Genomic DNA, 13,017 nt, shown 5'->3' with positions numbered 1-13,017 from the left:
TCTTGAAAGCCTTTCTCCCTTTGTCCGAGGAGGTTTTCTGAAAAGATGGCCTGTGACCCGTGAACCCTCGTAGCTCAGAGTGACTTTGTCATTGCCGAAGTCCCTGTCCTTTCTCTCCCAGGACTGTGTGGGCTGAGCCCAGAGGGTCCATCTCTGCGACCCCAGGAGCCACTCGCAGGCGCCAGTCCCCGTGCCAAGCGGAGTACCCCAGGGGCAGCTGCTCGGGTGCCCCTCCCCCATCTCTGGTCCAGCTGGGAGTAGCCGACGGTCAGATTCATAGGCCCTACGAGTGCAGGGATGAGCTTCTTGTGGGGTGCCTAAGGGTCTCCCACTTTGTGCCAAGGAACTTCTTGTCCACAGAGCCCCCAAAAGAAGGAACGTGTTACCCCAGCTTTCCAAGAAGGTGCTGTTAAAACTGAAAGAACCCCGATCTTGAGCCCTTCATCTGGCATTGGAGAAGAGACCCCCACCACGCAAATCTGCATAAACTCCTAGGTTCCCAGAAAACCTGGGGAGCCTGCCTGGCCAGGTGGCCACAGACAGGGGACCTGACACCTACGGCCAGCCCAGCAGGGACAGCAGCTGAGGGACTCCTGGCTCCCTTTCACCGACTCGGGAGCTTTGTCTGGTGAGGGGCCGGGCCCAGTGAGGGGCTTGCACCTTGCCTCATGGATCTTTTCCAGAGCAAAAGTCATCCCCCCGGAGGTCACTGGGGCCGTTAGGAGATGCTTATTTATACGCAGTGCGGAGCACAGAGACAACGCTCGGTGGATCTCCGCCTCCCAGCCCTCGGTTCTTCCGTGTCTGAGCCTATTGTGCGACCATCAGAAAAGCACCTCCTTTGACCTGTGGCCACAGTTCTCAGGAACTGGGTGACCTCCTTGCCTGAGAAACAGCAGGCTCTGCTGTGATTTGTTTTAAGGTGACCAGTTGGTTCTGACCCTTGTTAAAAATCTTTTCTTTTTAATGCTCCCCAAATTTAAAGAGTCCGTCCCCACAGGCCAGTATTTTCTTGGATGACTGAACACATGAAGGACTCAGAGCTGCAGGCGGCTCTGTGTTTGAGCCCTGGAGAAGGACCTGAGGCTGCCACGAAGATGCAGTGACGCAGTGGCTGCTAATTGCTCCTTTTTTCTTTAGAGATGTAAAAGAAACTCTATATTTTTAATATAGGAAAATAGGACAGCAAAAATACAGGGAGAATTAGCCATTTGCATGTATTTTGGCTTTCTTCCTGTCTTTCTTAGCACTAACATGGCAGCAGCAAACTTCGTGGAATGTTCCCCTCACACACGTCTGTATGCATTTAACCCCACAAGGGAGGTGCCGTTTTTACTCCATATTACAGCTGAATCTAGCGTGGGGGGCGGGGGGAGTCATGTGACTTTCCTAAGCGGGGTCAGGATGTGACCTCTTGGCCTTTGGGAGGTGATGCTCATTGGAGGCTGTGGATACTGCTGTCCCCTGTCCCCTGCCAGCCTTAGGCCCTCACCCGCATTGGTGTGACAACCAGCCCAGCATCAGGGACTCTGCAAAGGGGCTCAGGTCCACTCTTCCAAATGACCCTGGAGGTGGGAGCTGTGAACTGAGCCGCTCTCTAGGAGAGGCTGCCCAGCTCAGTGGTGCGTCCGCTGCCCCAGGTCACTGGCAGGTGGGGGAGTGAGGAGCACCTGCCCCCTCAGCCAGAGATGTCTGCCCTAGCTGGTGGCCCGTAAGTGGCCCACCTGGTGGCCCCGTCAGGCTTGCATGCAGCAGTTTGCTGCCCACACCCTAAGGGGTTGCTGTGTCCCTCCTAGGATGTAGGTGTCCCATGTCTTAAAGGAAAAAGGTCAAGAAGGCCTGGGCTTAAGTCTTAACGTTAAACTCAAGAAATAAATCTGTTTACAGCTTAATCTGGGGGAACTCTGGGCTTCTCCTGTCAATTTCATTGACTGAAGATGGTGGAATGACTTCCTTTTTTAAAAAACTTTATTGAAGTATAGTTGATTTACAATGGTGTGTTTAATTTCTGCTGTACAGCAGAGTGATTCAGTTATACATATATATTCTTTTTCATATTTTTTCCATTATGGTTTATCCCAGGACATTGAATATCGTTTTCCCTGTGCTCTACAGTAGGACCTTGTTGTCCATCCATTCTATATATAATAGTTTGCATCTGCTAACCCCAAACTCCCAGTTCATCCCTCCCCCAACCTCCTCCCACTTGGCAACCACAAGTCTATTCTTATGTCTGTGAGTCTGTTTCTGTTTCATAGATAAGTTCATTTGTGTCATATTTTAGATTCCACATATAAGTGATATCATATGGTGTTTGTTTTTGTCTGACTCACTTCACTTAGTATGGTAATCTCTAGGTCCATCCATGTTGCTGCAAATGGCATTATTTCATCTTTTTCGTGGCTGCATGATATTCCATTATATATATATATATATATATATATATATATACCATATCTTCTTTATCCATTCATCTGTCGATGGACATTTTGGTTGCTTCCATGTCTTGGCTATTGTGAATAGTGCTGCTATGAACATAGGGGTGCATGTATCTTTTTGAATTATAGTTTTGTCCAGATATATGCCCAGGAGTGGGATTGCTGGGATCATATGGTAATTCTATTTTTAGTTTTCTGAGGACCCTCCATACTGTTCTCCATAGTGACTGCACCAACTTACATTCCCACCCACAGTGTAGGAGGGTTCCCTTTTCTCCACACCCTCTCCAGCATTTGTTATTTGTAGACTGTTTAATGATGGCCATTCTGACCAGTGTGAGGTGGTACCTCACTGTAGTTTTGATTTGCATTTCTCTGATAATTAGCGATGATGAGCATCTTTTCATGTGCCTCTTGGCCATCTGTGTGTCTTCTTTGGAGAAATGTCTATTTAGGTCTTCTGCCCATTTTTCGATTGGGTTGCTTGTTTTTTGTTGTTGAGTTGTATGAGCTGTCTGTATATTTTGGAAATTAAGCCCTTGGGCCCTTGTCAGTCTCATCGTTTGCAAATATTTTTTCCCATTGAATGACTTTTTTTTTACATTAATTAAATTAATTTATTTATTTTTGGCTGCGTTGGGTCTTCGTTGCTGCACGCAGGCTTTCTCTAGTTGTGGCGAGTGGGGGCTACTCTTCATTGCGGTGCGCGGGCTTCTCATTGCGGTGGCTTCTCTTGTTGCAGAGCATGGACTCTAGGCATGTGGGCTTCAGTAGTTGTGGCACATGGGCTCAGTAGTTGTGTCTCGCGGGCTCTAGAGCGCAGGTTCAGTAGTTGTGGTGCACAGGCTTAGTTGCTCCGTGGCATGTGGGATCTTCCCGGACCAGGGCTCGAACCCATGTCCCCTGCATTGGCAGGCAGATTCTTAACCACTGAGCCACCAGGGAAGCCCTGGAATGACTTCTTGATGCTGCTGAAGAGGCCCCAACCCCCCATGGAAAATGCAGGCAAGGGGATGAACCACTTCCCGGCCCTGGGCGGCTTGCCGCGGCTCCACACCGAGGGGCAGTCCGGTTCCCGTTGGACAAGCCATTTTGTCCATATGGAGACTTCAAGTCCTGTGCCGAGTTCCAAAGCTGTCTGGCAGTTCCACTGCCCTGGAGGAGCCGGACTGGTCAGTGTAGCCTTTGCAGCGTGGCAGATCGGGGTGCAGGTAAATCCGATGTGGTGGGTGGTGCCCGTTCCTTGTGCCGTGATGTGCTGTCTCGGGGCCTGGGATGCCGTGTGAGTGGGCAGGCGAGATCCTCGCTGCAGACACTTCACTGGGGGGGAGTGGGGCAAGTTGAGATGTAAGTGCCCCCGGAACAATCAGAAGGGGCGAGGGGTTGGCAGTTGGTTGGAGTGTCAGGAAAAATCTGCCACGTCCCTTAATCTGTCTTTCCTACATTCCTTCTCTGCTCCTTGCCTGGGTGGCGTGGGGGGTGAATCCCTTCCCATAAGAGATGTGGACTTACATCTGTTGCATCGTGGCGTCCAAAGCACCTGTGTGGAGGCCTGATCAGCGAGCGGGGGGTCCGGAAGCAGGGGTCTGAGAGAGGCCGCGGCCTGCCTGGGGAGCAGGAGGGGATTCACACCTGAATGTTACAGGCGGGGAAGCTGAGGATCTGAGTCTCCACTAGAACATTCTGTGACCTGCCCTCAAGTGGGAACGCCCCTCCCGGGCCCCTCCTGGGCCCCCTGGGGACGCAGTACCTTGATCTGCTGTTTGAGTTCCAGCACAGTCCTTGTGGAAGGCTCCTTGGGAATTTGGTTTGGATCCTGGAAGCGTGTGTGTCTGGATGTCTTTTCCTCTTATCTCTTAGCTTCAGAGAGACACCACGCCTGCTTCGGAGGGGGGTCTCATCACCTCTGTGCCAGGACCAGCGGGGTGTCTCACCCACATTTCTTGGTGCGGCTGTCAGCCCGTGGGCTGCATTCAGCTAGCCCACCCGTCGGGTCCGAACCTCACAGTACACGTTCAAGGCTGTCTTTGGACTCTTTGTGACATTCCTCAAGGCCAGCCATCTGTGAATTCTTTGATACGAATGTTGGTTAATCATTTCTGACACAGAGTGTGAATCCATTTTGTTCCCAAGACTTGCCCCTCCTGGTGTCTGGTTTCGAGGCCCCCCCCCACGCCTCCTTCCCTTGCATCCAGCATTTGAAACTGAACCCCCATCCGCCTCCCCCATGAGGAATTGTCTGCAGCAGGTTAAAAGGCTGTAGAAATGTGAGCGCTTCGTAAGGACCAAGCGCTTTTGTGCTCACAAACAATCCCCACGGGCTGCTCTGGAGCCTCTAAATGGAAACACCGGGAGAGGGGCTGCACAGGGAGAAGAAATAAGCTGGAGGGAAATAAAAAGGGCCGGCCCGCCAGTGATGACTTTGGGCGGATTCGCCGAGAGCCAGGAACCCAGATCTGCACAGATTTGCAAAGAAAGCTTGTTGTTTTGGTTCCCCCGGAGCACACACGGGGTCCTTCAGGGTTTTTCTCAGGTGGCGGCAGGGATGGGCATGGCGGGTGTGTCCTTGCTGGCCCCGTGGCAGGATCCGCTCAGGGCGGCCGATGCACGCAGAGCAGTGTCGACGGCACCACCTGCGGGCCCTGCCGCCTGGCCTGTGCCTCCATTTCTCGGATCTTGTGCCGGCTTTGCTCGGCCCCTGGGTGTCCACGCCGGGCTGCTACAGGGCGGGGCTGGGGGTGAGTGGAGGCAGGGATCCCCCGGCCGGGATGGGGAGGTACAGGGACTCGGGCCTTCGCCCATCCTGTGCCCAGTGCCCCTCTAACTCGAGAATTGAGACAATCCTCATATACTGCCATGTGGCCCCTTTATTCCCAGGCTGTCTTCTTCTTTTGTGCAAACTTAAAAATTCATCTTAGAAATATGAAGGAGCAGTTCATCTCGTCTTGCTTTTTATTCTTCGTTCCTCCCCACCCACGCCCACAGAGCCTCACGGGCCTTCTCGTCACCAGCCCCAGATCTCCCCCTCAGCGGGCTCACCTCCCTCCCCTCTTGCAGACACGCGGGGTGGACGTGCAGACCTGAGCCGCACACCTTCGACATCTCTCCATTCTCCCGATTCCTTTCCCGCCCGGCGCTCGTCCCACCTGCCGGCCATCCAGCTGTGCTTTGTCTTCCCTCAACAAAAACGGATGAGCTGAACCCAGATCAAACACACCTGCTGGGGTCTTCGTCCCTGCCCCCCCGAGTCAGGCTGGCTGTGTCATCACACGCACACCTCCCGACCCTGACGGAGAACGTTCACTGCTCTTTTTGCCTGTTCTTGCTTGAGTCTCGACAGGAAGGCAGTGGGATGAGTTTATCCCCATTTTACAGATAAAGATGGGGAAGGAGCTTCTCAAATGTCCAGGTAGAAAGTGGCCGGGGGCATTGTGAATGGTGGATGCCCATCCAATTTTTCTTTTTTTTTTTTTTTTTTGAGGTGAAATTCACATAAAATTAACCACGTAAAATGAATAATTTAGTGCATTCACAATATTGTGCAACCAACCACCTCTATCTATTGATAGATCTGAGATACTTTCATCACCCTAAATGGAATCTCTGTACCCATTAGCAGTCCCTCCCGATTACCCCACCACCCGAGCCCCTGGAAATCACTCATCTACTTTCTGTCTATGTATTTGCCTATTCTGGACACGTCATATAAATTGCATGATACAACATGTGACTTTTTGTGACAGGCTTCTTTCACTTGGCACGATGTTTTGGAGGTTCATCCACATTGTAGAAATACCAGTATTTCGTTCCTTTTTATGGCTGAATAATAATCTATTCCACTGAATGGATTTACCACATTCTGTTTACCCGTTCATTTGTTGATGGACTTTTGGGTTGTTTCACCTTTTAGCTACGGTGACTAGTGCTACTATGAACATTTGTGAACAAGTTTTTGAGTCCCTGTGTTCAGTTCTCGGGGTCTATGCTTGGGAGTGGGGTCCTGGGTCATGTGGTGGGCCTGGTTATCTCTCTGAGGACCCCCATCCGTGTATCCTGAGTCACTTGCAACCTTGCCTCCTGTTACCTGCGGCCTTTGCCCGTGCTCCCTTCTTGTTCTCCTGGTGATCCTGACCACACGGGGACGTTTGGCGTGTGGTTAAGCTCGTTCCGGGGCAGCGTGAGCGGGGGTGGGGCAGCAGAGGCTCTGCGGAGCCAGAAACCGGCCCTCGGACGTCGTTCCTTCTCCCCAGTACCTCCCTGTGCGTCTCTCCTGCTGGTCCTTTTAGTTCTCACTCTAAGAATGCTTGGTTCTGTGGTCCAAAGGGCCGTCTCTTTTGACCCAGTGGCTGGTGGATCTGGGAGCAGGAATCGAGAAGCAGGCGTTGGGCGATGTTTGTTTTCCCAAAAGTCATGCTTGCTGCTTTAATGCAGTAACGCCAGACTCTGAAATCTGTCTTACCAGCGGGCTGTCTCAAGTCAGTAAGTGCTGCTCTAAATACAAATGCTGATTTTTTTTTTTTGTCTTTCGCCTCCAATTTTCCTCGCTGTTTCTGCTTGAATCCCGTGGCTCTGAGTGGCTCTGAGCTGTTGATTATGAGGTGCCATTTACAACAACTGCAGTTGTGTAAACAGCAACTTCGTTTCAGTAAAGCCTCCCAAGTATAAATGCTGTTTATGTCCTTCCTCTGGAAGGCTCACACCCATCCCCAGAAACGTAAATTATGAGTTGTAAAGATAATACGGGGCTCGCACAGCTCAGGGACGGTTCTTTCCCCCGGATCGCACCTAATACTTAAGTGTCCCATAATGAGCACTTGGACATGTTCTCTAATGCGGGCTGCTATTACAGAGGGAGAAAACAGATTATTTTTTATACTTATCTAACTGTTGCTTAACCAACGGTGAAATCTTTAAGGATATAGCTTGGCCGACCTTGTGATCTCATCAACTGATGTAAAAGAAAATGGAAAGGATTATCCGTGAGCTGGAATGTCAGGAGGCAGGGTAAAAGCCTCCCTCGGATTTACCTGAGAAGAGTTTGAGGGAGACTCCTGTGTCTCATGTTGATGTCACCCTCCAAGTCCCTGTAACACCGAGAGGATGGGTATTCTAACATTAAATCCTTATCCTGTACACAGAGAGACTGAGATATAGTGATAGCCTTGTCCAGGTCAGACGGTTGGCCAAGGGGAAGCAGAAGGCCCAGGTGGGGTTGCCAGGTACAGTGGTGCAGGCTGTGCACTGCACAACTCCAGGGCACACCGCCAGGGTGAGTGAGGCCTCCTGAAGTCACACACCTTGGCTGCCTGGCTGAGCTCCCGTTACCAAAAGCTCCACGTCCTGCCTTTCAGCCCAGGGTCCTCAATCAAATGGATACTTCCTTGTTCCTGTTAAAAAAACTGATGGTTTGGAATGAATCGTGCAGTTGTTATTTCCCTGTTAAAAGACCTTGAGGATGATTTAATTAAATTCCCTATGTCTTTACAACTCCCCGTTTCTAATATTATTATAAAGAAGCATCAAATTACATCAAGCTATAAACTCGACCTGACCCCAGAGCTGTCACGTGGAGGCACTAGGCCCTTGTTTGTATGGGTGATGGGAGGGCGCTGCTGGGACTGGGAGAAAGTGTTCTCTCCGTGGGGAGGAAGGGGGCCACTGCGTGTTGGGTGCGGATGGTGAGGCTTGGTGGCCCTTCACGTGCACCATCTGGGTTAACCAACAGGCCACCTCACAGAATGCAGGTCTTGTCATCTAGGTCGTACAGATGGGGAAGGAAGTCCAGGGGCCTGGCTGAGCCCGAGCCCGCCCTCTGCAGGTCTGGAACATTGAGCCTGTCCCACATTACGTGGCCGGTGCGAACAGGCTCCACGTCCCCTGCTAGAAGGAGGCTGAGGGCTGTCTGGGCGGATGTGCCCGGTGTCCTCAAAGGGCGGCCAGGAGGCTGGTGAGGGATGCCCGCGACGGGCGGGCTGCCTGGGGAGAGAGGGTCGACCTGGATGCGAACCACAGCCTCCTTAAGAGGGGGACCTGCTTCTTCCAGAAGTGGGCGGGCTGCACCCTGTGTCGCTGGTCCCAGAGGGATTCTCGTAACCAGCCCTGGGCAGGGAGACTGAGTGCATGAGAACCGCAGGGACATCTGGCGGGCGTAGGGGGGAAGCTGGGGGGCGGGGGGGGGCTTGGTCTGGGGGCAGAAAGGGTGGTCGACCTCGGGCCAGCAAAAGGGACTGGAGGGTCCTCCCTGGGTGAGGAAGGGCGTGAGCCCAGGGGTGACTGTGCGCACTGGGGGTCGCCAGCTTCCCGGCCCAGTTGGGGAGCACCACGCCAGGTGGGGGAGGCGGGGGGCCGTCTGCAGGCCGGGCAGTCTGCACCCCAGGAGCCCGGAGCGGGCAGGAGCCTGGTGAGGCGGTGCGTGGACAGGGTCCGGGCCGTGCTTGGACTCACAGGCAGAATCAGGTATTCAGAAGGAGGGGTCCTGGGGCTTTGGTGTCGGCTGCTGTAACAAAATCCACAAACTGGGGGGCTTAAAACAGCAGAAATGTATTCTCTCCCAGTTCGGAAATGAAGGTGTCTGCAGGGCTGCGCCCCCCGAGGGCTCTAGGGAAGGGTCCTTCTCGTCTCGTGCAGATTCTGGGGGTGCTGGCATCCTTGACTTGTGGCAGCATCACTCCGGTCTCTGCCTCAGTTGTCCCACGATGTCTCCCTGTGTCTCTGTCTCTGTGTCTTTCTTATAAGGACACCAGTCACATTGGATTAGGGTCCATCCTACTGCGATATGGCCTCATCCTAACCAATTACATCTGCAAGACGCCTATTTCCAAATAAGGTCACATTCTGAGGTTCTGGGAAGGACATAAATTTGGGGGGCTCACTGTTAATCCAGTACAGCTGGTTTGGGGACTAATTCAACACGAGGCCAGGGGGCCTCTCACCCTCCATGGGTCGGGGGACGTGTGCAGGGGCTGGGGAATCAGTCGGGGACGCTGGTGGGAGAACACGCTGACGCCTCCGTGCTTTCTCTTCCCACAGCCCAACATCGGCCGCCTCGGCCTGCCCCACGGGCCGTCTGGAGAGAAGGTGGCTGTGGTGACTGTGGACGACTGTGACACGGCCGTGGCCGTGCGCTTTGGCAGCTTCGTTGGGAACTACAGCTGTGCCGCTCAGGGCACTCAGAGTGGCTCTAAAAAGTGAGTGTCCCAGGAGACGGGCCCTGGTGTCCACCCCCCATGGCCGCTGCTCCAAAAGGGGTTGCCCAGGTCAGGACCCCGACACAGGGCACTCGACCCAGTGCCCTGGCAGCCCCAATCTGGGCTGGAGTCACATTCCCTCCCCTTCCCTCCAACACATTAGAACCTTCTAGAATAAGTCCCCTTAGCATCATCTGCCAAAGTAGTGGCCAGGCCATCCCCAGGGTTGTGACGGCCGGCTTGCTGACCCCAGAAGCCATCCCCAGCCCTGTCTCCACAGGGTCCCTGACTTTGTTCCAGTAAGTGCTGGTCCCTGTGATTCAGTGTTCAGTCAGTAATCCCCTCCATTAGATCAGAGTGGCCATGTCACCATGTGGATCTGGGGGTCCCCAGGGCCCATCCTAACTCAGGTCAGAGAAATGCTGACATGGATGTTTGTAATGCCAGCTTCAAATCTCAGAGCAAAGGTTTATGCTGGACTCATCCCTAATTGTGTTTTGGTGGGATGTTTAATAAGCTTAGAAGAACCTGGTCTACAGTTCAAAGAACCTGGCCTACCAGTTAGAAGAGCCTGGTCTGTCCTGAGCGTCTGGTGTGAAATACACCTTTGTCATCGGATTCCCCGCAGCTGTGATGCAGGTGGGACGCGCCCATCTTACTGATGGGACAGCCGTGCCCTGGAGCGGTTCAGCTCCTTGCCCAAAGCCATGCCAATGCTCCTGCAGAGCCAGGGTTCTAGTTTGCTGTGAACGCCCCTCAAGGCCATTAGAGGCCAGAGGAAGGTGGCGTCCTGTTTTGGTGTGGACCGGCCCGGCCAGCAGTCAGCACTCGGACGATCACCCAAAACCTCCAGTTGGTCGGGAGCTGACACAAGGGGCAGAGAGGCTGCGAGCCGGTGGTGGCACCGGAAGTCGGATCTGACACGTGTGTTTGGGCCTGTTGGCCGCCTGCTTCCCTGGCCTCTGCACCCGTTGGATTATTGACGGTCGGATGATGAGCGTGCCCTGCGGCAGAGGCCCCTGGGACGTTACAGCAGCGTCGGGGCTCCTCTTGCCGCCCGGCCATCCAGAGGTTGGTGTCGCCTCCACAGGTCCCTGGATCTGACAGGCCCCCTGCTCCTGGGGGGCGTCCCCAACCTGCCCGAAGACTTCCCGGTGCAGAACCGGCAGTTTGTGGGCTGCATGCGGAACCTGTCCATCGACGGCAGGAACGTGGACATGGCCGGCTTCATCGCCAACAATGGCACCAGGGCAGGTACGGCAGGATGCCCGGGGAATCGTGGGGCTGCGGCGGCCACGCGGGAGGGGCCCCCTCCACATCCTGGGGGACTGAGCCGTGTGCGCCCAGCTGCTCTCGGGCCTGGGGTCCTGCAGCGTTGGAGCGGTGGTGAAGCTGTGGGCGGGCCTGCCGCTGACCCGGACACGCAACCCCAGGGTCTTGAGCCGGTCACCAGACGACCCCACGAGCCAGAGGGTGGGGTGGCCCAGAGGCCCAGAGTCTCCGGACATGGGCAGTACGTTCCATGCCATGTCAGGTCTTAGGTTCTGACAGCCCCAGAGGGTCCGAGGCCTGCCCGCCTTCCTCCGGCTGTGTCCACAGGGGGTGTTTCCCCAGCACGTGGGTCGGAGCTAGGAAACAGGGACAGTCCCCCTGAGTCACGCTCTGCCTCTGTTTCCCGCTCTGAGAGCACGCAATGCCCTCTGTTTCCAGGCTGCGCTGCTCAGAGGAACTTCTGCGATGGGACCTGGTGTCAGAACGGGGGCACCTGTGTCAGCGGCTGGAACACGTACCTGTGTGAGTGCCCGCTCCGCTTCGGCGGGAAGAACTGCGAGCAAGGTGAGGGCCTGGTGCCGTGGGTGCTGGGTGCCCGGGGCCGCCAGCCGCTGGTGGCACGTGTGTCCTCAGGCCTGGGTCCTGGTGGGGAGCGGGCTGGTGGGGGCACCGTGGTGGGTGATGGTAGAGCAGAGGCTGGGGGTCCTGGACGGATCTGCAGGGCACAGCCCCTCGTCTGAGCAGGGCCAGCGTGAGGTTGGGAGTCCATGAGAGTCAGAGAAGCGAGGTGCGGCCTGGCGGGGCCTCCCGGTGGCTGTGTGCCTCCTCACGGGCACCCTGAGGCCTGAAGGGCCAGTTCCCCGGGGCCAGTGCCCCCGTGCCCCTTCTCAGCATCCCAGGGGCTCCTCCAGCTGGCTGCTTCCCCGCTGGATTGCGTTGTGGGCATCAAAGCCTGGGCCTCTCCCCTGACCCCACCCCTGTAGTTGTAGACACTGGCAGGTTTTAAACAATTCATTCATTCATTTTGAAGCAATATAGTGTTAAATAACTGTCATCATTTAAAAATCACTTATGTGCTTTAAGGTAAACCAAAAGGGGGAGATTGAGGCCAGATAAGCTTGGGCGAGCTCCCCGGATCCACCTTCGAGATGCCTGGAGCTCATTAGCGAGTCAACGGCCAGGAGAAGTCCTGCCTGGAGCCGCTCACTGGCCTGCAACCCACGGCCTCTCCTTTGAAGTCAGACGCTCCTCACCTCGGCCCGTGTGCCCCACAGGATGGGCTGGGGGGTCCGAGTGTGACTTTTTTGGGGGGTGGGGACCACAGCTTTCCTGAGATTCTCTAAGGAGTCACTGAAGCAGAAATAGGTGGAACCTGTGACAGAGTGTTCTGGAGGAGAGCAAAGTTCGTCCCATCAGTGCAGGTGAAAGGGGTGGAGCCAGCAGGCAGCTTACCTGTGCTGGGTGGTCCACCTGCCCAGGGCTGTTAGTGATGGAGCTGAGACACGTGACGTGGAATTGTATTACATCCCCAGTCCTTGCTTGGGACACAGTTACCGGCCAGGGCCTGCTTTTTTGTTCTTGTTTTTGTTTTTTTAAATATGTATTTATTTATTTGGCTTCGTCAGGTCTTGTTGAGAGCACACAGGATTTTCGTTGCCGTGTGCTGGATCTTTTAGTTGCGGCATGCGGAATTTTTAGTTGCAGCATGCGGGATCTAGTTCTCCGACCAGGGATCGAACCTGGGCCCCCTGCATTGGGAGTGCAGAGTCTTAGCCACTGGACCGCCAGGGAAGTCCCAGGGCCCGACTCTTTGTGACGCAGAGCACTGGGCACCTTTCAAGGCCCCAAAGGTCTATTTTCCGGGCAGCAGGTGGGCTGGGCTTGTGCAGGCCCTGTGGACAGGTTAGGCCTGCCCCCGGCTGATCACCGGGTGCAGGAAGCTCAGGTCACAGGGAGGGGCAGAGGCCCGGGTGGACACAGCGCCGGCGGGGCCATCCACGCCCATGGAGTTCCTGTTATGGAGGCCGAGAGTCCGGCTGCGGCTGTGCCAGAGAAAACAGCTGCTGGGGTTTGGGTTCGTAAGAGCAGGAAACAGATGCCGGTGCTCACGGGGCTGAGTT

At 54.8% G+C, this 13,017-nt stretch overlaps 2 protein-coding genes across 4 annotated transcripts in view; one reads left to right on the top strand and one right to left on the bottom strand.

Moving 5' to 3' along the window:
- The window catches only part of CELSR1 (cadherin EGF LAG seven-pass G-type receptor 1), a 150,946-nt gene that overhangs the window by 94,759 nt on the left and 43,170 nt on the right, over window positions 1-13,017 (top strand). For all 3 annotated transcript variants that reach the window (XM_059937181.1, XM_059937180.1, XM_059937182.1), the window contains exons 6-8: window positions 9,468-9,625; window positions 10,716-10,879; window positions 11,336-11,461. In XM_059937181.1, coding sequence (XP_059793164.1) covers window positions 9,468-9,625; window positions 10,716-10,879; window positions 11,336-11,461 — 448 coding nt within the window. The remainder of the gene's footprint in view (window positions 1-9,467; window positions 9,626-10,715; window positions 10,880-11,335; window positions 11,462-13,017) is intronic.
- Window positions 1,992-5,540, bottom strand: LOC132372806 (uncharacterized). Its single transcript, XM_059934926.1, has 4 exons — window positions 5,478-5,540; window positions 4,189-4,415; window positions 3,951-4,045; window positions 1,992-3,758 (listed from the first exon to the last, which is right to left on the bottom strand). The coding sequence occupies exons 1-4, from the start codon at window positions 5,538-5,540 to the stop codon at window positions 3,286-3,288; spliced, it is 858 nt and encodes a 285-aa protein (XP_059790909.1). The 3' UTR covers window positions 1,992-3,285.

The sequence above is a fragment of the Balaenoptera ricei genome, chromosome 10, assembly GCF_028023285.1.
Source record: "Balaenoptera ricei isolate mBalRic1 chromosome 10, mBalRic1.hap2, whole genome shotgun sequence".
NCBI lineage: Eukaryota > Metazoa > Chordata > Mammalia > Artiodactyla > Balaenopteridae > Balaenoptera > Balaenoptera ricei.
Note: the sequence above shows the minus strand (reverse complement) of the source record. Positions and strands in the feature narration are given on the sequence as shown.

Excerpts from the sequence above, each read along its gene's own strand:
- LOC132372806 (XM_059934926.1), bottom strand. The coding sequence starts at position 5,540 with ATGTCGAAGGTGTGCGGCTCAGGTCTGCACGTCCACCCCGCGTGTCTG. Across the intron at positions 4,046-4,188 it reads AACTCAAACAGCAGATCAAG|GCAGGCCGCGGCCTCTCTCA; the intron begins GTACTGCGTCCC and ends CCTGCTCCCCAG. Across the intron at positions 3,759-3,950 it reads GACGCCACGATGCAACAGAT|TGAAGTGTCTGCAGCGAGGA; the intron begins GTAAGTCCACAT and ends ACTCCCCCCCAG.